A 23,419-nucleotide genomic window follows, 5' to 3' on the forward strand; every position below is an offset into this window, starting at 1 on the left:
CTAACTAGCATCTCTCACAGAGACAGAAATATTTGACTAAAATTGGTTCTTCCCAAACTTAAGCTCTCCTAGCTCCTCTGAGCTTGCCTAAGTCTCAAGCAGGACTATGTATGTATTTCTAGCTTTGATTTCTCAGACAAAACCTCAAAGTGAATGAAGCTTGAGGAAAGAATGGTTTCACATGAATAAAGCCAACAGAAAAATACCTAAACTTCTTGGGAGTCTATCACAAATCTGTAGAAATCATTCTAGAAAGAAATCCTTTAAAGAATAAAACCACAAACCTACAATCATTCTGCTTTAAATAATAACCTGCTTTCATGGTCCTAGCAGTACAGTGACTCTGTATATGAGACACAGCGAAAATTTGGAAATTATGTTTAATCTGAGTCCAGTTAGCTAGATGATGCCAAACCCAGACCACCCATTTATGTCAGCATTTCCTAAGTTCCATTGTTTAGAACACTGCATGGAATGTTAATAGGTGTTCCTCAAAGAAAGGAGTCTGTGATAAAATCAGTATTTTTTTTTAAATTGCCATAACAAAACAAGCCTGTGTGAGCCACAAACATCATGAACACAGTCAAGGCCCCCAGGCATTCCTTCACCTGTTTAATTTATAACCCAGAATTTCCCAAACTCATTTTACCCCAAACTCTCTTGTGGAGGATTAACTATTAATACTTGTGGATAATGTCCTGTTGGATGTAAGAGGAGCTGGTCTATATTGATTAGCTCCCAAAGCAAGTGTCCAGTTTCCACTCCTCTGGACTTTGCACAAGCACAGACTTACTCCCATTGCCAAAATACTCAAAGTTAACCAACTCCTCTACAGTTGGAATCCATTTCAGGCCAAATCTTTTAATTCATGCAAAACACATAAACTCTAAACAAGAAACTCAAGTCAAAATATTTCGGGCATTTTTGTGAACAAACCTAAGTGAACTACAGAGTTGTGTAAACCTAGTCCACTCATCTGTACCATGTGAAGAAGGAATATGAGATATAGCGCCCTTCTGGAACGTGTGCACCCACCTCTGTGGAAGAGCAGCAGTTTTAGCGCTAAAAAACCTCAGAGAGACATCCAAAAAATGGATAATTAGAACAAGGTAAGAATTATTGGGAGCTACTGACTCATCTGCAATATTATTTTAGATTGAACCAAATATTGCAACATGAGAAAGAAATGCAACACTAAGAACGGTGCATTAAATATAATTTTTTTTAAAAATCTCCATCACGCCATTGAGATTTTCAGTTATTTTTCCAAGCACCAACTTCTTTATACAGTCAGTTGTGATGATAGCTTGCTGGCACAAGGCACCATCATTCATGAATACACAGCAGATCAAATGAGAGCCTTGCAAATTACACTCAACCAGAAGTCTACTCAGTCAAAATTAGTCTATACGTGGTGGTTGTGTCTACACCTCACTGCCAGTGTTTTTGAAGGTGTGCCACTGTAATCACAACAATAACCCTTAAAATATAATGGGGGGCTCTTTCATGTTGTCCTAAAAGAAACTTCAACAAAAAATAATGGTCTCTTTTGTCCATTATGACACAGACAGAGCACATATCTTAAATATGTTTCCCCCTGACCCTTCTATGATTACTAATATATGAGTTAGCAGACAGCACATGCTCAGCTTAATAAATGGTGGCTAAATGGAGGGCAAGTCACAGGACCTGAAGAGTGTCAGGCTCTTTCTCCCTGTCATCTCTGCTACCAACTAGGGCCTAGGGCCCCAAGACAGTGTGGAGCATTAGAAGATCCCTTTGCAACTGCAAATCAGAAGCAGACAGCCTGTATCTTTGCTGAGGGTGTATTTTGGAGGTGATGCACAGCCCAGGACTGGTGGTTGATGGGGTGGCTCCCGCTGCTGGTCATCTAACAAGATCATGTCATAAGCAGTTCCTCTCAAGGCCAGGTAAGATGCTGATGTTTGTGATAGCAGGGGATTTTGTTTCTCTTGGCTTAATATTTCCATATGAAAAAAATCACTAATGGGAAAATACTATGGCTTCTCCTCATTCCTCTGCAGGAAAGAGAGAGATTTGATTGATGGGTTTGGGAGAAATAGCTCAGTAAAGTGGGTCAGTCCCTTCTGGTTCCCTTTTTAGGTCTGGATCATCCTGGCCATAGAGAGAAGACTCCAGTCACTGCTGCCATTTCACAGTAGCCTGTCCTTTCAGGGAGGCCTGGAGTCCTGCCTACAATTGGGTGAGTAGACATATCTAAATCAGGATGGACATGTCACAAACTGCAGATTCAAAAATCTCATTCTCTATGGGCTTGATCAGAAAGAAAATGGATTTTTTTTTCCTTTTTAATTTCTATCTGTCTGGGTCTTGTTTTTCAATTGGTTCTTAATTCAGGATTGCAGGAAAGGGGTGTCACATAAAGATCTCCTAACATCTCTCTTGCCCCTGCTTCCTCACGGCGTCCGCTGCTACTCATGTTTCTCTACCAGTGGCCTCCTGGGGTGAGAGACCGTCCAGCCTCCTTCCTCTCCTCATCAAAAGCAATCTCTCCATGGCTCACTCCCTCAAGGGCTTGATTACAATTATCCAGCCATGGGACTGATCAGAAAAGCTCACCCCTAAATAGGCTATCTTGCCAGCATTTCACCTCTAAGCAAGGATTTTCAGCCGTCTTGAAAGACGGTCATCGAGAGCCCGCTAAAGACCCTTTGGATGCATAAGCAAATTATGCAATTTGCTCTCCCTGCTGCAAGACCCAGTTTTGGTCCAGACTCTATAAAAGACAGATAAAAGAAGCTAAACTTCTTGATCCCATCTCCTCTCAAGAACAAAAATTACAGTTTAGCATGGCTGTTTTCAAAAACACAGAAAAGGAAGTTATTTGGGGGAGCCGGTATACTCCTTTACATAACGCCATACCTTTTATCCTGCTCTTCTTGGCCGTCACTTGCTTTGCTTACAGACAGCAGCCTCTTGTCTCGAGGAACCTAGAAATATCACCAACCATCAGTCAGACTTACACAGATGCAGCTGTGACTAAGCAGAAGCCCAGCAGAAGCAAAGCACCTGAAATGGAACGTTCTCTGGGAAAAGGGGGCAGATTTACTGTAGGCAGCTGATGGTTAAAGATGAGTAGCATGAGTGGCGATGACAGTAGATCAGACACAAAGGGGTGATGATAAACGGAAGGCCATGATGATCACGGTTCTGCTGTGCACCTGCTGACATGGGCAGCTCTGCCTGGACCTGACTAGCCCAAAGCCCGCCCCACCTTGGGAGTGAATGAGGGGAAACAAGCACCGTGAGTGGAGATTGAAACTGGATCCTGGAACAGACAGAAATCATCTTGGATTTACAACAACCATCCTCTCAAAGAACAGGGACAGCCCTCCACTCTAATGAGGGACTTCCGGTGCTGACCCAGAGGGGAGCCACCTGGGTATGGGCCCGCAGTGTGCAACAGGAGAACAGCAGCCAGTACCCCAGGACTAGCCTTTAACCACCACCCCTCCGTAGCTTATAGCCTTGCTTCCACAATTTTTCTTCAAAGGCACTTTCCTTATTGTCTTTGAGACCACAATGCCAACACATTACTTGAAAGATGGGTGAGAAAGTGCTACTAGAGAGAAGAGGGGCGCCTACCAGCTGCATTTCTGACCACCATCCAATTGTCTTACAGCAGCACGGATCATTTCGCTTATCTCGGACATGAATAGTAGGTTTAGATTTATTTGTGTGGTTGGTTGGATGTTTTGTTTGTTATTTCTGTGTTTTTTTGCTATATCTCCCAATCTTCATGCTAGTCAAACCCCTTTGCACCCAAATGCAGCCTTCATTATGTTGACATAAAAGAGCCTTAATGAGAAGCATCCCTCTTCTAGATTCTTCTAGAAATTCTTATGGTTTCCACTCACCCAGTCAGCTGGATGAGGGAGGCAGCAAAGCAGCGTAGCTACCAGTCAACACCTAAACCTGAATGTCTGGGTTAGAATCTCAGCTCTACCACTGAATAAACTCTGCCTCATTTTTCCCATCTGTAAACCAAGCTGAATGGCAGTCTTATGGCTAACAGTGTTTTTACTAAAATTAAGTGAGTTAATTTTTTTCAAAGCACCTGAGTATCTGGTACTTTGTAAGTATTGGTTAAATAAAAATAAATCAATTGTAAGTCTTTTGTTCAAATGTCAATGTTGAGGGTCTACAATGTGCCAGGCATTGCTAAGTGCTAGATGGAAATGAGCCCAATGAAACATAGCTCCTACCATCAACTGAAGATGACAGAGAAACATAAACATTCACAGCATCATTATTCACAAGAGACAAAAGCTAGAAACAACCCAAATGACTGTCTACAGACAATGAATATGCCAAGTGTGGTATATACATACCACAGACTATTCGGCCTTAAAAATGAAGTTCTGGAGAAAAAAAAAAATTGAAGTTCTGATACATGCTCTAATATGAGTCTTGAAGACATTTAGGCTAACTCCCATGTGACTCAAATCCACCCACTTCCCTCTGGATGTTTGCCTCCGCTTCAGCCTCCGACATCTCCTGCCTGGGCTACTGCATCAGCGCCCCAACTGGTCTCCCTTCTCCTCCACTTAGTCCCAGCAAATCCATTCTGGATCCATTAAGAAGATCCAGACTGACTTTAAAAATGCAAGTCTAATCCCATTATGCTCATCATACTTGAAATTCTTCAGTGCTTTCCATTTCTTGAAAACACGGTTCCAAAAAGCTCCCACCTCAACTTAGGTGAGATCACTGCAGTGCACATAGTCACACTGTATCTCAAACATCCAATACTCCTCCTCTCAGCAGAGCCACCCAAGTTTTCTCTGCCTTGGGATATCCATTCCACCTCTGTAACTATCACCATTGCTGGACGGTCATAGCTAATTAGTGAATATTTGTTGGATGGATGGATGGACGGACAGATGGAAGGATATACAGACGGACAGACAGATATTTAGATAGCTTTATAAATGGACAAACAAGCAAACCAACAAACTGGTTTCCAGCACTCCACAGAACAGATGGGAACAAATTAGCCAAATAAGCGTATTTTCATAGAACTAGAATCAAATAATGATGAGCCACCAGTTCCCTGAGGGGAAAATGGAGTAAGATAAAGGGAGTCAAACCACTTTTAAAATGCATTAAATAATGGAATCTGTCCTGTTTTCCTGTCATGCCTGAAATTCATCAAAAGCTCACACTTAACTTTGGCGCTGCTATTGATAAGTAGCTTGAACTGGAAAGAAAACTGAGCTTACACCTGACTCCCTAAATTTTGAGAATTCCCATTTAATATGCTTTGAATGGAGTTTTTTTTAAAAAAAGGCAATTTCTGGGGTGCCTGAGTGGCTCAGTGGGTTAAAGCCTCTGCCTTCTGCTCAGGACATGATCCCAGGGTCCTGGGATCAAGCCCCACATCGGGTTCTCTGCTCAGTGGGGAGCCTGCTTCCTCCTCTCTCTCTGCCTGCCTCTCTGTACACTTGTGATCTCTGAGTGTCAAATAAATAAATAAAATCTTTTAAAAAATAAATAAAAATAAAAAGGCAATTTCTAATGGTGGACAGGTTATGAACTGAATTGTATTCCTGCAAAAGTATCCCTACAAATCCCTGTTCATGTGTTAAAGGCCTAACCCTCAATGTGACTGTACATGGAGATAGGGCCTTTCAGGAGGTAATTACGATTAAACTAGGTCACAGAAGTGGGGCCCTAATCTAACAGGACTGAAATACAGAGAAATATACAGAGAAATACACAAAGAAATATACACCCACATATGTAGACACAGCCAGAACGCAGCAGGAGGAAGGAAGAGAGGCCTCACTGGAAAACCCTGCCAGGACCTGGATCTTGTGCCTCCCGCCTCCAGAACTGTCAGAAAATAAATTTCTGCTGTTTAAACCCCCCAGTCTATGGTATTCTGTTATGACAGCCCCACAGACTAACACAGACGGCATAATGGAATGGAATTAGGAAATGTACAGGATTGTACTGTGACCTTGAGGAAATCCCACTTAGTGGCCTGAACTATAAAATATGAAACCTGATGGGCTTCACTGCAATGATGCTCTGGTGACAGTTTTAAAATGTACATGAAAAGACTTTGAAATGTATGAAGTATTATACCAAGTTATGTCTTTGCAGTTCTCAAGGACAAAGATCACCACTTCTTGAGTATCTGCTGTGCGTCACACATCCTCTCTCTGATAAAGCCCCCTACTGTCCCGGGGGGGTGATGTGGTCTAGCCACAGGAGTGTGGAAGAATGGTGTACTTAGCAGGAAGAATGGTGTATTTAGAGGTATAAAAAAAATCTACAGAATTTAAGTGATAAGACAGCAGTAATTGTTATAATAATCTAACTTCCCCAAGCATACTCAAAAAATACAATCTCTTGTTTCATTAGTATTTTACTGCATACAGAAGGAAGGTCTATTCTCAAAGTAGATTTAACTTTGTTTTAACTTGATACCATCATAGGTATGTTGTGATGGTCAGAGATCTGACTAAGGCCTGAAAATGATCATTTTTTGCACACAGTTTTGGGAAACAAGACTAATTCTTTAAGGTTGAAAATGTTTCAAGCAAAAATATAATAAATTTGTGTGAAATAAAAGGAGCCATGTAACTCTACTCATCCACGCAGTCTCAGGAAACATTTTATTTAAATATTTTATATCCGAAAGTAATAATTTAATCCTGAAAAATATTAATTCAACAGAAAGAGTTATAGACTTGGCAACAAACTGAGTTTTCTATAAATGCCCTATTCTGCATCTCAACACATTTACAGACAGAAATGTTTCAACTATCCTTTAAATATCAAAAACATCCAAGAGGAGAGGTAACTAGGTACCATATTTACTAACAATTATCCTCAGAATGTATGGGGAAATAAAATACCTTGCTTTCATAAATTACTAAGTATTTTGTTCTGCAGTATACTTCTCTTTTCATTAACACAAAAGAATTGCCATCTAATACAGATATCTGAAATGATGTCCATTTCACAGTGATGGATTAAAATGTCTTTTAAAATTAGAATATATGTCTTCAAAATATATCTTGATATGTTTCCTCAATGTTTTACAAAACTATTAACTAATCTATTAGTTTATTATAGTTAGAAAAGTCCCAGAAGGAAGTTGTCATGTCCCAAGTGATTACATCAGGGTGAGTAAGGGATCTTTGGACAGTATGAGAACTCTGGTTTAGGAGCGAGACAGGAAACAAGACTTGCAAACCTGAAGACTGCAGGAAGGACAGAGCAAGCAGGAAACAGGGAGGAAAACAGGAAGAAGAGACTAAAGCTTACTAAAAGGAGAACTGTTCCTCTTGGGTGATCTCATAATGGAGGAAGAGGGGGAGGCGGGGTCTCAGTTCTTACTCTCAACTAAAGCGTTCACTGTGCCCAACCAGGAAAATAAACACAGCCATTCTCACCTTTGTGCCAATTCCCAGCATAAGCCAGTGGTGTTTAGAATCAAAGCTGGCAATAAAGCTCCTCATTCAGTAAATACGTGTTGATTTTTTTACACTTCACCAGTGCTGCAGGAACAGGTCATACCTTTCTAAGAGACAGACCAGTGTTTCCCGTTAGGTTTCCTGAAACACTCCTATTTTGAAGGTATTGTGTGGCAGGTATTTTTGTAAGGTAAGTGAACTATACTCATTTTGTTGTAAAGGTTTTTCAAAATAAACATTTAGTACCCATCAAAACAAATGGAAACAGGGTTATAACAAAATTAGGTTTTGGAGTTGCTGCAGAAGTCGACCACAAAACACTCACTGGAATATTCCTGATAAAACTAAAAAAAAAAAAAAAAACACAATAAATCTAGAAACCCCGAATGTTCTTATAAAAGAAGAAATCTAAAAGCAACCTAAATGCCCCTAATTGAGAGAGGACTAAATTAAGGTATAGTCATGCAATGTAATTAAAAAAAAATAATAATAATCTCTACGCCCAAATTGGGACTCAAACTCTCCACCCTGAAACCAAAGAGTCACTTGCTCTACCGACTGAGCCAGCCAGGTGCCCCTGTAATATTTTTATTCACCAAAAATCATAAAGTGAAAAATGGCAGCAAGGATGTATTTGTAATACGGTGTGAAGCGGGAGATAATACGCGTGCACGTCAACAGAGGACACAAAAATAAAGGTCCTAAAATGAAAACTTCGTCCGGGCAGATGGTGAAGCTGAGCTCCAGGGATGGGAACGCAGGGAGGCAGCGAGAACAGGAGCAGGCTGAATTCCACAGCCAGCGTGGAAATACTCTGTTCTCTCCCCCTCTTCCCACCCGCGAGGAGGGGCGTCTCTGGGGGCGGGCACAGGAGGGAGGCGGGGCTGCCGGATCTACCTTGTAGTAGTCGTAGAGCAGGCCCAGGGCGGCAGCACTGTCCTCGTCCCCATTAATGCTCATCATCGCCTTGGTGGCCGCCGTCAGGGGATTCTCCAAGTACGACTTCCAGGCTTCATCTTCACTGGTGTAGGCCCTTCGCGTATTGAACGGAGGTTCACTGGGCATGGGCACTAAGGCCACCAGTCGTTTATTACTTTGAAAGCAAGAGAAATGTGAGGTTCATTATCAGGGAAATGTTCCTTTTTCCGCCAAAAATACACACATTGCATGGTTCATCTGTACTCCCCTGGAATGAGAAAGGGCATGCTGCCACACTGTATTTATAAAGCCACTATGTCTCTAGAAGTAAAAATGGTCTTTACGACGTTGTTTAAGTACTATAAGTTGATCCCCTTCACAGTTGATTTTTTTCATATTGTCATTCTAGGAGCCAAATCATTTTTATCTGACTGTCCTTTATTAATATTACCTGCAGGAAGCAGGTTTCATTTAACTCTGAGTTGTAATTATAAGTAAATATGATATGTGCAATACATTAAATGTAATCAATACTAAAAACTTTTATCAAATTTAATCCACATTTGAAATTACTTGCAAATTACAGACCAATCCAAGTCTCTTAATTTAAAAATGGCAGTAGAAGCTACTTTGTAAATAAGCCATATTGCTGATATACTGCCCAATAAGGATATTTAGCAACACCTAGACTCTGTCTGTGAATCCCATGTTGCCACAGGATCGTACTGTACTTAAATGACACAGAAGCTCCAGGTTATAAAATCCTCACGGAGAATGAGCAGAGCATCTGGAGAATTTTCAGTAGAGACAGAAAGTGGCCGGAGTCATTTGTTAATCCTAACCAAGCCAAACTTGGGGAAAGGAGCAACTGACAAGGCAATTTCTTGCAGAGGATGGGACAGTGACTCAAATACCCAACACCTATGACAGTCCTCAGCAGTTCTCTGGGCTGGGGCCCCTGTTGTAAAGGAGCCTGGAGAGGCTTTGGAACTTGTCTCCTGGCCCTCTACTGTTTGTCCATTGAAACAGAACCAAAATGTAACAATGATGTATTGTATTTCAATAACAGCTCTAACTCATAATAACAACATGGGCAAGTGACAGGACAGGAGAAGGTTAACACCTGAACTAATGAATGGAAATTTAGCCACCACGGGTCCTCCACGTGACTCAGCTCTAAAAAAGGTACCTTTTTGCTGACTATGGTCCCTTCCAATGGGAGACGGTCTCAGCTCATTCTGTGATAGAGAATTGGGGTGCACTGTCTACGAAGGCTGCGCTGGGGGCCCCTTCTGTGCTGGCATGGTGCCGTGCACTCGTATAAGGTCAGAAAAGGACACTTTTGTTGTTGGTAAGATCAGGGAATGAGGGTGGGAATTTCACATTTAGTGGAGTGGAATTCTGAGCTAGTCACCAGGCCCCTGATTTCAACTCTGCCGATGGTTTGGGGAAACAATTTGGGAGGAAAGAAACGATACTAACCCAATTGCAAATGAAGTGGATTCGAAGGGTTAATGATGTTTCTGGAAGTATAGGGGGAAAACCCTAGTGGAAGGGTTTACCAACCATGAGGCAGGGTGGTGCCATGGGCAAGCAGCGGGTACTGGAAGTGAGTCCTTGCTTATTATTTACAGACATGCAAACTGAGTTTCAGCTTTTTCACACCTTACATAAGGACAGCAATGCCCACCCTGTTTAGCTCACAGTGTGAGAAGCAAATACCATAATGGAGAAAACAGAGCTCTGCAAACCACACCATGCTATGCAAACAGTAGGTACCATGATCACTGCATGGTTCTTTGTTCTTGCGAAGTTTGTGGGTGCACTGATTTTGGGTAAAGTGAATTATAATTGAAAGGTGTTAAAGACAACCATTTCAGAGGGAAACTGAAGTTGTTCACTTAGCAATATTCCATAAGTATTCACTGCAAATTCGATAGATGCCAGGTATTATGCTTGTCATTGAGGACACGGTGGCACACAAGACAGACCCTGTCCCACTGTCCATACAGCTTGCAGCCCGGTGGAGAGAAGACACCACCATTACAAGAGCAACAGGTGTGAGAAAGGGAAATGGACAGTGTCATGAGGGTATAGGACAGAGGGAACAACTATCCAGAGGATCAAAGAGGAGCCGAAGTTTCGACAAATATCTGAAGGTAGGAATGTGTTGTCAGTCCACGTTGAAATGGGCAGATGTGGGAAATATTTTGTAAAGGGAAGAACATTTTGGTAATTCAGAATAATGGAATTTTCTCCCAAAAGGAATTTCCATAGCTGACTCCAAAAGGAGCATATTTGTATTCATTTTAGAGTCAGCTATGGAAATTCATATATTCTAATCTAACAGTAAAACAGCATTTTCTTGTAAAAATTACTTATTTATACCTGATAGGGCTGGACTTGGGGACAGAAATGTGGGTGACATCCTGAGAGCCTATCATTGGAAGAAATGAGGCCTCTGGGGAGAACCAAGAGAGGTGGTCAGCCCAGGTGTGAGAAGGCCACCACCACTCCATCCCTGTTGTTTAGCTGAGCACCCTGGGTGATTCCACCACTTAGAGGGGGTAGGCAGCAAATTCTGAAACCTTATCTGTGCCCTGAGGGTCCACCCAACACGCACACTTCCTACAGGAAGGAAGGAAGGAAGGGCTTCAAGTTATTTGCAGTGACCTCATGATCAAAAAAAAAAAATGTGGATCATATTCTCTTTAATGACTGAGAGAAGCACATATCACCGGGTGAAGGAAGGTGTTAATTACAACACTGGTGAATTTCCAAAAGTTTAGAAGGAAGTGCCAATCTGAAGGAGAAGCACCAACTCATGGTTTACACTAAGTGGTATCCTGATTCACTGGAGAGATTTCAAGTCTTCCTTCTTTAAAGACCCTACTCCCCACCCCCACCCTTCACTGAGTCTTCTGGATTGCTGATTTCATTGGTTCCTAGCACACATGTTCAGTCATAAATTTAGATTCATCAGCCTTTCCCCTATGATGAAATTGTTGATGAATCCTTACATGATTAGTGGAAAGAAATATTCTGGGAAAGCACAACTTTACTAGTTGTTTCTTTGCACATTTTTGGTGACCAAAGGAGCCTTTTATGCTCTTTCCTTTAACTGCATAATGACTTTGATTTTCTTCTCTTCTCTTTTCTTTTTTTTCTTTTTTTTTTTTTGTTGTTGTTTGTTTGTTTTCTTTTTTTGTTTGTTTGTTTTTGGTGTAGGTTTTTTGTTGTTGTTTTTAGATTTTTTTGCTTCATAGATTATAATCTCTCTAGTACAGAGCTGAATAAAGCTTGGTTTAATAAAAATAGAATAAACTTGGTTTAATAAAAACAGAATAAACTCTGGTACACTAAGCAAATATGCAAATCTACAAAGAAAGGAAAGTTTCCTAGAGCAGATTTCCTAGAGCAGTTTGGAACACATTCTGAAGCTAAGTTTCATCATCGTTTCTTTTGGAATGGTAGCTCTGCTTCAGCTCTGGTCAATCTTTTAAATATTCTTTTTGTAGCTTTAGGTATGGCGTGTTCTGGGTAGCCTTAAACACAGAGCTGTAAACAGCAGCTATAAACTTGATCCCTGGTCCTTCTTTGGAGAAAAGTTTAGATTAACACCTGAGAGCATTTACAGCAAGGGTAAAGGCCATGTTAGGCCACACATATAACTTCTTTTTTTTTTTTTTAAAGATTTTATTTATTTACTTGGCAGAGAGAGATCACAAGTGCACAGAGGCAGGCAGAGAGAGAGGGAGAAGCAGGCTCCCCGCTGAGCAGAGATCCTGATGCGGGGCTCGATCCCAGGTCCCTGAGATCATGACCTGAGCTGAAGGCAGAGGCTTAACCCACTGAGCCACCTAGGCACCCTCCCACGCAAATAATTTCTCGTTCTCATTTATTTTTTTCTTTAATCCACTACTTCACTTCCGTGGATGTTGGGAGAACAGTTGAGAGATGACTCATCAGCGGAAGTAGGGAAAGAGGTGGGGTAGTCATGGGACTGAGAGTCAGGAACAGCTCCAGATCACTTCGCCAGAGGCAACCTACCATCCCCCATAAGCATTAACAAGAGTCTGAGGCAGGAATGCTTTGCTAGAGAGAAGCGTAGAAACAGCAGTGTACGACGTCTTTACCTTCTAAAAATATGTGTAGTAATAATCAATAAATCCAGACATAAATCTATTGCATCAGGGACCACAAAACAAAAATGAGGTCATGACACAGTCACACAAATTACCACTTTCAATCCATTTCTCATCATCCATTTCTTTTGTAACTCCTACGAGGTTGCTGGGTTTTGTACTTCGTTTTGTTTTATTTTGTTTTTGTTTGGCGGGGGGCGGGGTGTCAATCCAGGGGAAGGGTGGTTTTAGAGTTGAATAAATCTCAGTTTTAATTTCAGTTTTGTCAATTACAGAATTTAGATGAGTTACTTTCCTTCTCTGAGCTTCCATTTCTTCATCTGTAATATGTTATCAACCTTTCAGAGCTGTTCTGAAGGAACAACTCACATATTTAGAGATGAAGTGCCTGGCACATTACAGATAAATAGTTCAATTAATAATAGTTAAAAGTATTATTTCTCTTTAGAAATGATTCTATTATTTTTCTGCTCAAAATCCAATAGACTGTTTTCAGTTTTTAATCTTGAATTTTCTTGGATATTTCTTACTTCTCTAGAATCTTGCCTTGTCTGGCTTCCGAGACTGTATGAAGGTGGTTCTCCTCTGCAGCTTTCTAGCTTTTAATTCCACTTCAACTTTTAATTCCACTTCAACTCTCCTCTTATTCCTCTAACTCTGACAGTCCTGGGGCCTTTGCTCTTTTATCTCCATTATTGATTCTTCTGACTTTCATTGATCCTCTACCCTGGTAACTGACAGATGTATGTTACCAGAGAACCAGTTTTGCACTTTCTGCGGAGATGCTCTGTTGTGAACTTCAACTCAACATACCCAAACTGAGCTCATCATCATTTCTCAGTTGGGTGCCTGCCCCTTACCATCATCTGTCCCTGGTCATCTAGAATCAAACCTTATGTACTGGTTTAAAATACAGTCTCTGGAGCCATTTAGCCGAGGCATAAATCCTTGAGGCACTACTTACTAGCTGTGTAACCGTGGATAAGTTTGTTCATCTTGCTGTACATCAGTTTCCTCACCTATAAAGTTGGGATAGACCCCCAACTGAATTAGAATAATAGGATCGACTCCCTAGTATTTTTGTCAGAGTTAAATACAGATACAGTGTGAAAGCTGCATGCATGTTACCCATTGTTACTGCTCTTTGTCCCTTCTACAGAATCTGTTACCGTATCCAGCCTCACAGTTCTCGTCTTCTCTCTTCGCGCCTCTAGCTAGTCTCCCTGTCCTTGAACGTTCCCCTCTTGGATCCACACTGCGGCCCTGCAGAATCATCTTCCTGGAACCCCTAAGTATGAGTCAGAGTTTCAAGTACAATACAGGGAATGGGCAGAGCTACATTTTTCATAAAATCAATTTATAGCATATTTGTAAAGTTGGTTGTGAACTACAAAGTGCTGCACCAATAAAAGTTGCCTTCATTTTAGGAAGCATAACTATAAATTTAACAAGCACTGATCATATCTAAAGTATCTTTCTAGGGGCGCCTGGGTGGCTCAGTCATTAAGCCTCTGCCTTTGGCTCAGGTTGTGATCCCAGGGTCCTGGGATCGAGCCCAATGTCAGGTTCCCTGCTCCATGGGAAACCTGCTTCTCCCTCTTCTACTCCCCCTGCTTGTGTTCCTGCTCTTGCTCTCTCTTGCTGTGTCAAATAAACAAATAAAATCTTAAAAAAAAAAACACTATCTTTCTCTCACCTCCTAATTCTCACCTTCGAATTAAACAAATTAGGATTCATTCTTCTACTCCTGTGAACCACATCACTAGGAAACCAAGCAGATTTACATGCAGACCATAGGGAAAACGGGGAAGGCTAAAATCCATTCAGTAAAGTTCCAATACTCATGGGTCGCTCTCCTACCTGTTGTCCATCATTCTCAACACTGATCAGAGTTGGGGGCAAAAAAAGACTATTCCACCCACGACAAACCACTTCCCTCTTTCTCAGAAGTGCAGCTTCTTTAGAGTTCTCAGGATTTCATTTTCTATCCTCTACTTCAATCTCCCATCCTTGTTTCTTTCTTGTTCTTTCTCTCTCTCTCTCTCTCTCTCTCTCACACAGACACACACAGCCTTTGAGATAATACAAATTCTATTCTCCACACAGAATATTTTATCTTCTACTCTGAGTGTTCAGCACTTGGGGTTTAGTCTTCATCTACTCCAATATTTTGTAGCTGATCTATTGTAGCTGGTTACTGGCATATAATCACTTCTGCTTCCCAGGGGATAGAAGGGGAATAGAAGCAATATTCTTAAAAGTCAAGTTTCAAGAAGTGACAATTAGTCTTTCTTTTTGAATCTTGGCATTTTCTCCATTAACAAAATAATACTTGCAAATGGAAACTAAAGAACCAATCATCCTAGCCAGGGTTAATGTCATGATTTAAATGCCAACAGTGTTAGTCATTTCACTGCTGTCTACCTTCAGTAATAACCCTCCTTTTGGTGCTTGCTAGAGGAAATCACAAGACATAGCAGACAGTTTCCATGTTAGAACAAGAGCTGAAATTTATTAGGACGTATCTACATTGAGCACTTGTTCTTAATGACTCTAACCTTAGCCCTTGACCCAATCCATATAGAATTTGAGGAAAATGAAATGAATCCACAAACCTGGGGTGATAACTGATCATCTTCATGTTCATGATGGTTATGTTTTAAAAAGAAAAGATTGAATTAACTCAGTGAACATAGAGTATGATGCCCTCCACCACATAAAATGCATAGCTTTGAAAAATAATAAACTGTAAAACAAAACCTACATTTATTGAAATTAAGATGGCTTCGTTTTAGATATTCTCATTACAAAATATGCTGATTTACTGGTTGACACATAATACCTCTCCCTCCCTCCTCCTCCCTTCCTCCCCCCACCCCCCCACCTCTCTCCCTCTCTCACTGGTGCCCCAGCTTTGCTAGTGCCTTTAGTCCACCTATTAAATAATCCAGAACTGAGATGGAGAGGATTAGGAAAATAATTAAGAAGCAGAAGAGGTACAGCACAGAGCACCAGAAACAACTGTAGGGAGGAAGAGATCTCAGTGGAAGGAAAAGGACAAGAAAGAATTACAAAATGAAAGGAACTGGCAGAGAACTCAATCTATGATACAACTAAAACTGGCTAATCTCTGTGTGTGTAAATCAAAATTCAAAATGTTAACAGTACTCTTCCTCTCAGCGGCCTGGGGTGACCTCTGAAAATGGTTCGCTATTCGCTTGACCCGGAAAACCCTACGAAATCATGCAAGTCAAGAGGTTCAAATCTCTGTGTTCACTGTAAGGACACACGTGAAACTTCCCAGGCCATCAAGGGTATGCATATCTGAAAAGCCACCAAGTATCTGAAAGACGTCACTTGGCAGAAGCAGTGTGTGCCATTCTGTCGCTACAATGGTGGAGTTGGTAGGTGTGCCCAGGCCAAACAGTGGGGCTGGACACAAGGTTGGTGGCCCAAGAAGAGTGCTGAATTTTTACTGCACATGCTTAAAAACGCAGAGAGTAATGCTGAACTTAAGGGTTTAGATGTCCATTCTCTGGCCATTGAGCACATTCAAGTGAACAAAGTCCCCAAATGCAGCGTAGGACTTACAGGGCTCATGGTCGCATTAACCCATACATGAGCTCTCCCTGCCACATTGAGATGATCCTTACTGAAAAAGAGCAGATTGTTCCTAAACCAGAAGAGGAGGTTGCACAGAAGAAAAAGATATCCCAGAAGAAACTAAAGAAACAAAAACTTATGGCCTGGGAGTAAATTTGCACAGAATAAATGCAAATAAAAATTTTTTTAAAAATGTTAACAGTAATCGAAGCTGAGTTTTTATTTGCCTCTTTCTACTTTCACACTTTTCAATAGTGTTCCGTGATAAGTCACACATACTTAGAAAGCACCTCCCATATGCCAGATACGAGTTTTCTAAGCCCCCAACATGGGTTAACCATTTTTTCCTTACAAAAGCCTTAAAGTCAGGCATGGTAAATGATGCCATTTGCACAAATGAACACACTGAGCAGGAGGTGCTAAGTCATCTGCTCAGGGTCATACAGCAGTCAGCTTACACCAGACCTGCATCCCAGAGTGTGAGCTCTTAAGCATCCTTCCTTTCTGCCAATTCTTGACTATGCTCTAATTTCACAATCAGAAAAAAAAAGTCACAGGGCGCCTGGGTGGCGCCCTGGGTGGCAGAAGTCATTAAACTTCTGCCTTCAGCTCAGGTCATGATCCCAGGGTCTGGGATGGAGCCCTTGAGTTGGGCTCTCTGCTCAGCAGGAAGCCTGCTTCTCTCTCTCCCATTCTTCCTGCTTCTGTTCCCTCTCTCGCTGTGTCTCTCTCATAAATAAATAAAATCTTTAAAAAACAGAAAAAGAAAAAGTCACTTGAAAAGAGGGAGCTGGAAAACAAACTGGATATAAGAGTCCAATATGACAATGGATTTCGTACATGGAAGTAAATGAGAGGATGTTTGAATTCAGAGTATTAGAAAAACTGTGCAAAGGGGAAGTTTATAAGGTCCTTGAAAAAAAAGACAATATATGTTTAAATTATTTGTAGAATTCCAAGGTACTAAAACATTCTGCGGGCTGTGTATCATATCAACCAACACAAATAAATTAGTGGGGAGGGAAGAAGGGTAGCAATTCCTCCTTATTCATCTTCAGCTTGACATAGCTAGAGGCCGTCTGTTTTTTAATGTCCTGTGAGAAACGTTAAATAATCGAGATGACGGAAATATAAATTAGATAATTACATTAGACACACTATATTGAGACAGCAACCCCAAATACTGTTTTTAAAGGAAAAATCATTTTTAAATCAAATTAATTTTATAAGTTAAAAAGAGAATCAATTCTTTGGAAGAACATACCATGCTCAAATCTCTAGCAGAAAAAACAAAATACAAAAGCCTCTTTAAAGGCTGCAGGACAGACTTCCATCTCAAATCATTCCATGTGTGTACTTCTACCTCAAAGATCTCCCTGAAGTGAGAGAAGTAATCACGTATATAGCCAACATGGAAACAGAAATTTTAGTGCAGTTCTAGAAGATAGAAAGCAAAAGAGATTAGAATAGAGGAGAAGCCAATATCAAGAAGGCTGTACCCAAAATCTGGTGCAAAAGGGGTTAATATGAAGTGAGAACTGGTTTTCCCACTGAACCCAGAAAACTGTAATACAGAGTCTTCGGCATCCATGACCAAGGCAGTCCCTACACAGTGTACCCAGAGGAACTAGATGCAGCGTTCACTTTTTTTTGAGAGAGAGCACGTGCTCAAGCATGGACATGCAAAACAGGCAGGAGAGGGGGTAGAAAAGGAAAGGGAGAGAGAGAACTTTAAGGAGGCTCCATGCCCACTGTGGAGGCCAACAAAGGGCTCCAACTCACAGTCCTGAGGTCATGACCTGAGCTGCAATCAAGAGTTGGATTCTGGGGCGCCTGGGTGGCTCAGTGGGTTAAGCCGCTGCTTTCGGCTCAGGTCATGATCTCAGGGTCCTGGGATCGAGTCCCGCATCGGGCTCTCTGCTCGGCAGGGAGCCTGCTTCCCTCTCTCTCTCTCTCTCTCTCTCTGCCTGCCTCTCCATCTACTTGTGATTTCTCTCTGTCAAATAAATAAATAAAATCTTAAAAAAAAAAAAAAAAGAGTTGGATTCTTAACCGACTGAGCTGTCCAGGTACCCCAGCATTTCCTTCTTAAATATAGAAGGAGTCAGGCTTTGAGGGATCCTAGGACCAGAGAGAAAGAAATAACTTGGTTAAATGCCGAGAGTAACTTCAAACTACCAACTGCGAACAAAGAAAAAAAGAAATTCAGCTTAAAAAAAAAAAAATCCTCTAATGTGTTCAATCCCCATCCTACTCCCTTGGACTTCACATGTGCATGTCCGAAGGAATCTTCCAGGTGCCCTCAGCACCTGTGGCCACTCCTGCCACTAAAGAAAACAGCCCAGCCCAGGAAGAGTGCACTCCACTCAGCTAACAAACCTTACCAGCTATGAGGAGTCAAACTCTTCACTTTTTTTTAAGATTTTATTTATTTATTTGACAGAGAGAGATCACAAGTAGGCAGAGACGCAGGCAGAGAGAGAGAGGGAAGCAGACTCCCCGCTGAGCAGAGAGCCTGATGTGGGGCTCGATCCCAGGACCCTGAGATCATGACCTGAGCCGAAAGCAGCGGCTTTAACCCACTGAGCCACCCAGGCACCCCCAAACTCTTCATTTTTAATAGAACTAAAAATGACCAGATATTTAAGGAAACCTGACATGGATAAAAGAGAACCTCAAAATGAATAAAACAGCTTATTGATGAGGAAAATAATTAATGCTGGATACAAAAAATAATGTTTTAAAAAAAGGTTATTTAACATCTACAAAGCAAACGCGGGTTACTATGAAAAGGAAATAACCACAAAACAAGATACATAATTTCAGAAATCAAAAAAAAATTGTATAAGATTAAATTCAAAAGGGCAAAAAAATTAATAACCTAAGAGATCAAAGCGAGGAATTTTGCCCATTTTTAAAGAAAAAAAGGAAGCTATGAGACATAGTTAAAAGGCATACAGAAGGTATAATGTTCAATTAACAAGAGTGACAGAAGAAAGCAATGAAGATGATGAAAAGGAAAAATAAATAATCAGAGAAATAATAGAAGAAAATGTTCTCCAGCTGAAGAAAAACTTGAGTCTTAAGAATGAAAGGCTCCAAAGTGCTGGAAAGGATGATAAAAAGACATACATCTATCCTATATCCTCCAAAACTTCTTTATTAAAGATTAAATGGAAAATGCTACAAATGGAAAAAGAACTAAGTAACTTTCAAAAAAAACAACAGTCAACCGGTCAACTTTTTGTCTGCATCACTATATTTTGTAAGATTAGAGAAGAGACAGGAATCTGAGCGTGGAACTGTGAACACAGCAAAAGACCAATTCTGTGTGACGTCGGCAAAATAAAGACATGTTTGGTCATGAGAGGATCCAAAACCTATTCTACTCAGACATCCCTTTTGAAGAAACTTACTTCTCCTCAATTTAAATTTTAAGAAGGTATTCACGGGCAGAGAAGAAAGTGACATAGCAATGAGAAAATAAAAAAAAACCAAAACAATAAAATGTTAAATTCATTGTAAATAATTTCAGATCACAGAAATGAAATTTATGCCACTAAGAAGGATTGTTAAGAATAATACCAAATGATGTATGGAAGTGATGAATCATATCATACACTTGAAACTAATTATTACACTGTATGTTAACCAACTGGAATTTAAATTAAAACTTTTTTTTTAAAAGTTTATCTGAGAAAAAACATTTTTGTGATGAGAAAACTCTCATTTTAATTCATCACTTTGGATTATTAGAGATAGTATTCATTTTGCTCACCAAGAAAAAAAAAAGTTAAACCAAATTCAAATAAAATATCTGAGCCTAAGAGAGTGGCTATTTTAAAAGTATACTGAAAATCGTACTTTAGGCAAGCCTGGGTGTCTCAGTTGGTTAAGCAGGGGCCTTCGGCTCAGGTCATGATCTCAGGGTCCTGGTATCGAGGCCCACACTGGGCTCCCTGCTTCTCCCTCTCCCTCTGCCTCCCCATGCTTGTGTACGCTCTCTCTTTCTTTCAAATAAATAAAATCTTCAAATAAAAAGACAAAGAAAATTTTGCTTTGTATGGAAGAAGAGTAATGGATAATGAATGATGAATTCTTGATATTGATAGAAAATATAACTTTAAATATGTTTATTAAAAACTTCCGTAATTGCAATTACCAGGATAAACACAGGATGTAGAAATTTTAGAACAGCAGTTTGCATAATAGGGTCTGCAGACCCCTGGGGTCTCTTAGATAATTCAGGGGTCCAAGAGATCAAAATCATTTGCATAATAATACAACATTACTTGTCTTATTCACTCTGTTGACATTTGCACTGATGGCACAAAGCTAATTGTGGGTGAAAGTTTTTACTCCTGGCATCAATCAAGGCAGTGACATAAAGCTGTCCTTGTGTCACTGTGTTCTCACCACCAACAACACATATAATAAAAACAAACTGAGCAAACAAACAAACAAAAAGTACTACTTGGGAATGTCCTTGACGAAGCAGTATAAAATACTAATTTTATTCATTTCAAACTCTGGATACACATCTTCCTAATATTCTGTGTCAAAGTGGGCAGCACCGACAAGGCACTTCTGCCTACTGAAGAACAATGACTGCCTCGAGGAAAAACATTTGTGCAATTGTTTGAGTAGAAGCTGAACTAGCTACTTTTTTTCCCACCACTTAATTTTCACATTAAAGGCAGACTAACAGACTAGGCTTTCAGACTTGTGTGTTTGGCTGACATTTTCTCAAAAAGAAACCAGGTGTGACTCTGTCACTTCAAGGAAAACAACCGGCAGTATTTGTTGCCAATGGCAAAATTTGAGCTTCAAACCAAAATTATAATTTTTGAAAGCCTGCCTCCACCCTTATTGATCTCCTCCTAATAATTAAGGATTTCCAAAGAGATCAATGGCGATATTAATAGATGTGATTTTTTTCTGTTAATGTATCATCAAACATGTTAACATTTGCAAGTTCTGAATAACTAAGTCAACCACTATTTCCAAATGCCAATGCATGACACGACGAAATCATACACAGGTAAAATATCTATTCAAAGTGCAAGGCAGATCCAGGAATTTTAATGTAACAGAGAGTACAGAAAATTCACTGCATGATTTTGGTTTCCACACTGCAACGAACCTTTAAGAAACGATCACTTGTCAAATTTTGAGGCCATATCAAAGAATATCTACAATTATCTGAAAAGGCTATAAAAATGTTTTTTCTTTTTCCAACTATCAGTGTGAAGTAGGACTTCCTTCATACACTTCAACCGAAACAACATTTTGCAACAAACTGAATGAAGCAGATGAGAATCCAGCCTTCATCTATTAAGCCAAGAATTAAAGAGAACTACACAGTGTAAAACAGGACCACTCTTCTCACTAAATTCTTTTGTTTCAGAAAATTTAATTTTTCACTTTATGAAAGTATGTAGTAGGTTTATAATTATTATTTTAATTAAGGTATAAATATATTTTTTAATTGCTCATCTTTAATTTCTAATATGGCAAATCTTAGTATCTATTTATCTATCTAAAATCCACATTAACACAAGCTTTTCAGGGACTTCAATAATTTAAGAGTGTAAAGGGATTCTGAGAATTAAATGTTTAAGAACCACTACTCTAGAAAATCACTAGAGAAAAATAACAGAAAAAGAAATATCCTTCAACGAAAGAAAAGTAAGAATAAAAATGATGATATAATACAGGAAAAATAAGAGCTTACATATCAGCAAATTGCAACAGTGAAAATGAATTAACACTGCCTTTAATAGATAGATACTTTTAAACTGAATATTAATACTACGAAAGAAACCATATTTTTTTTAAGCTTTCATGATACGTAAGAAAATTGACACTGTATCAGGCCATTAAACAAGATCACCTATTTAAAAGGATTCCTATAATACAAACTAAATTCTCTGTCCACACATAATTAAATTGTAAATTAACAAAAAAAGGTGGATTTTAAACACTCCGTAAACAGAAATTTCAAAACACTCTTCCAAATAGTCACAGGTCACAAAATAGTTCTTAAGAGAAATTCTTAAAAATCAAAATTAAATTATAAAATACACCTTACACATTGTGGGATATACATAAATTAGCACCTAAAGATAAAAAGCATTTTATATCTTTGAACGCTTTTATCAGAAATTAATAAAAGCTAAAAGCCAAAGAGTTAAGTTTACACAATATTAGAAAAAAAGTAATAGGGCACATGAGTGGCTCAGTCAGCTAAACGGCTGCCTTCAGCTATGTCATGATCTCAAGGTTCAGGGATCGAGTCCCACATCAGGCTCTCTGCTCATCAGGGAGTCTGCTTCTCCCTCTGCCTCTGTCCTTCCCCTTCCGCTTGTTCACATTCTCTCTCTCCCAAAAAAATAAAATAAAATCTTAAAAAAAAAAAAAAAAATAGAACTACTCCAAAGAAAGAAAAAAGGATTTACTAAAGATAAAACAAATTAATGAAGATATGATAATAGACAATTTTAATCAAAAGTCAGGTCTTTGGGGCGCCGGGTGGCTCAGTCCGTTAAGTGTCTGCCTTCAGCTCAGGTCATAATTCCATGGTCCTAGGATCGAGCCCCGCTTCGGGCTCCCTGCTTAGTGGACAGCCTGCTTCTGCCTCTCCCTCTGCCTGCTGCTCTGCCTACTGGTGCTCTCTCTCTATCAAATAAATAAATAAAATCCTTTTTTAAAAAAAGTTCTTTGAAATGACAAAGAAAACTAAAAACTGGCAAGAATAATCAAATGTTAGGGAGGAAAAGAAGACATAATTTCAGATGCAGTTCATGTAAGAATTTCTGAATTCCTTAATGCTAATACATTTGAAAACTTAGAGAAAATAGAAACAGCTCTAGAAAAATATAGTAAAAACTGATTGAATTATTTGGAAAGAGAACAACAGTAACTTTACAGTGGAGAAATCTGTCAGCTACTACTTAAGCAAATGATGAAGGATGACATCACCAGTGATGTCATGATGTGAGGAGGACACTCCATGTCTGTGGTAGTCTTTCCTAAAATCCGTAACTCCAGGCTAGTCCTGGGGAAAACCTCAGACACATGCAAATGGAGGGACATTCTGCTGAGTACTTGACTACTGATGACTATTGTATCAACAGTGCTTAGGGGCACCAGGGTGGCTCAGTCTGTTAAGCGTCTGTCTTTGGCTCAGGTCATGATCCCAGAGTTCTGGTATGGAGCCCTGCATCGGCATCCCTGCTCAATCCTCCCCCTGCCCCTGCCTCTTGCTCGTGTGGGAGTATGCTC

General features: G+C 40.0%; 1 protein-coding gene and 1 pseudogene across 5 annotated transcripts in view; one reads left to right on the plus strand and one right to left on the minus strand.

Annotated features, from left to right (window-relative positions):
- Positions 1 to 23,419, minus strand: part of GRHL2 (grainyhead like transcription factor 2) — a 162,281-nt gene that overhangs the window by 105,605 nt on the left and 33,257 nt on the right. For all 4 annotated transcript variants that reach the window (XM_082722745.1, XM_082722743.1, XM_082722742.1 and 1 more), the window contains exons 2-3: positions 8,367 to 8,562; positions 2,905 to 2,972 (exon numbers count right to left, since the gene is read on the minus strand). In XM_082722745.1, coding sequence (XP_082578871.1) covers positions 2,905 to 2,972; positions 8,367 to 8,534 — 236 coding nt within the window. In that variant the 5' untranslated portion in view covers positions 8,535 to 8,562. The remainder of the gene's footprint in view (positions 1 to 2,904; positions 2,973 to 8,366; positions 8,563 to 23,419) is intronic.
- On the plus strand, positions 15,699 to 16,311 carry LOC309860532 (large ribosomal subunit protein uL22 pseudogene; annotated as a pseudogene). Its single transcript has one exon. The product of its transcript is annotated as a large ribosomal subunit protein uL22 pseudogene (transcript).

Source organism: Mustela nivalis (genome assembly GCF_964662115.1).
Source record: "Mustela nivalis genome assembly, chromosome: 2".
Classification (NCBI taxonomy): Eukaryota; Metazoa; Chordata; class Mammalia; order Carnivora; family Mustelidae; genus Mustela; species Mustela nivalis.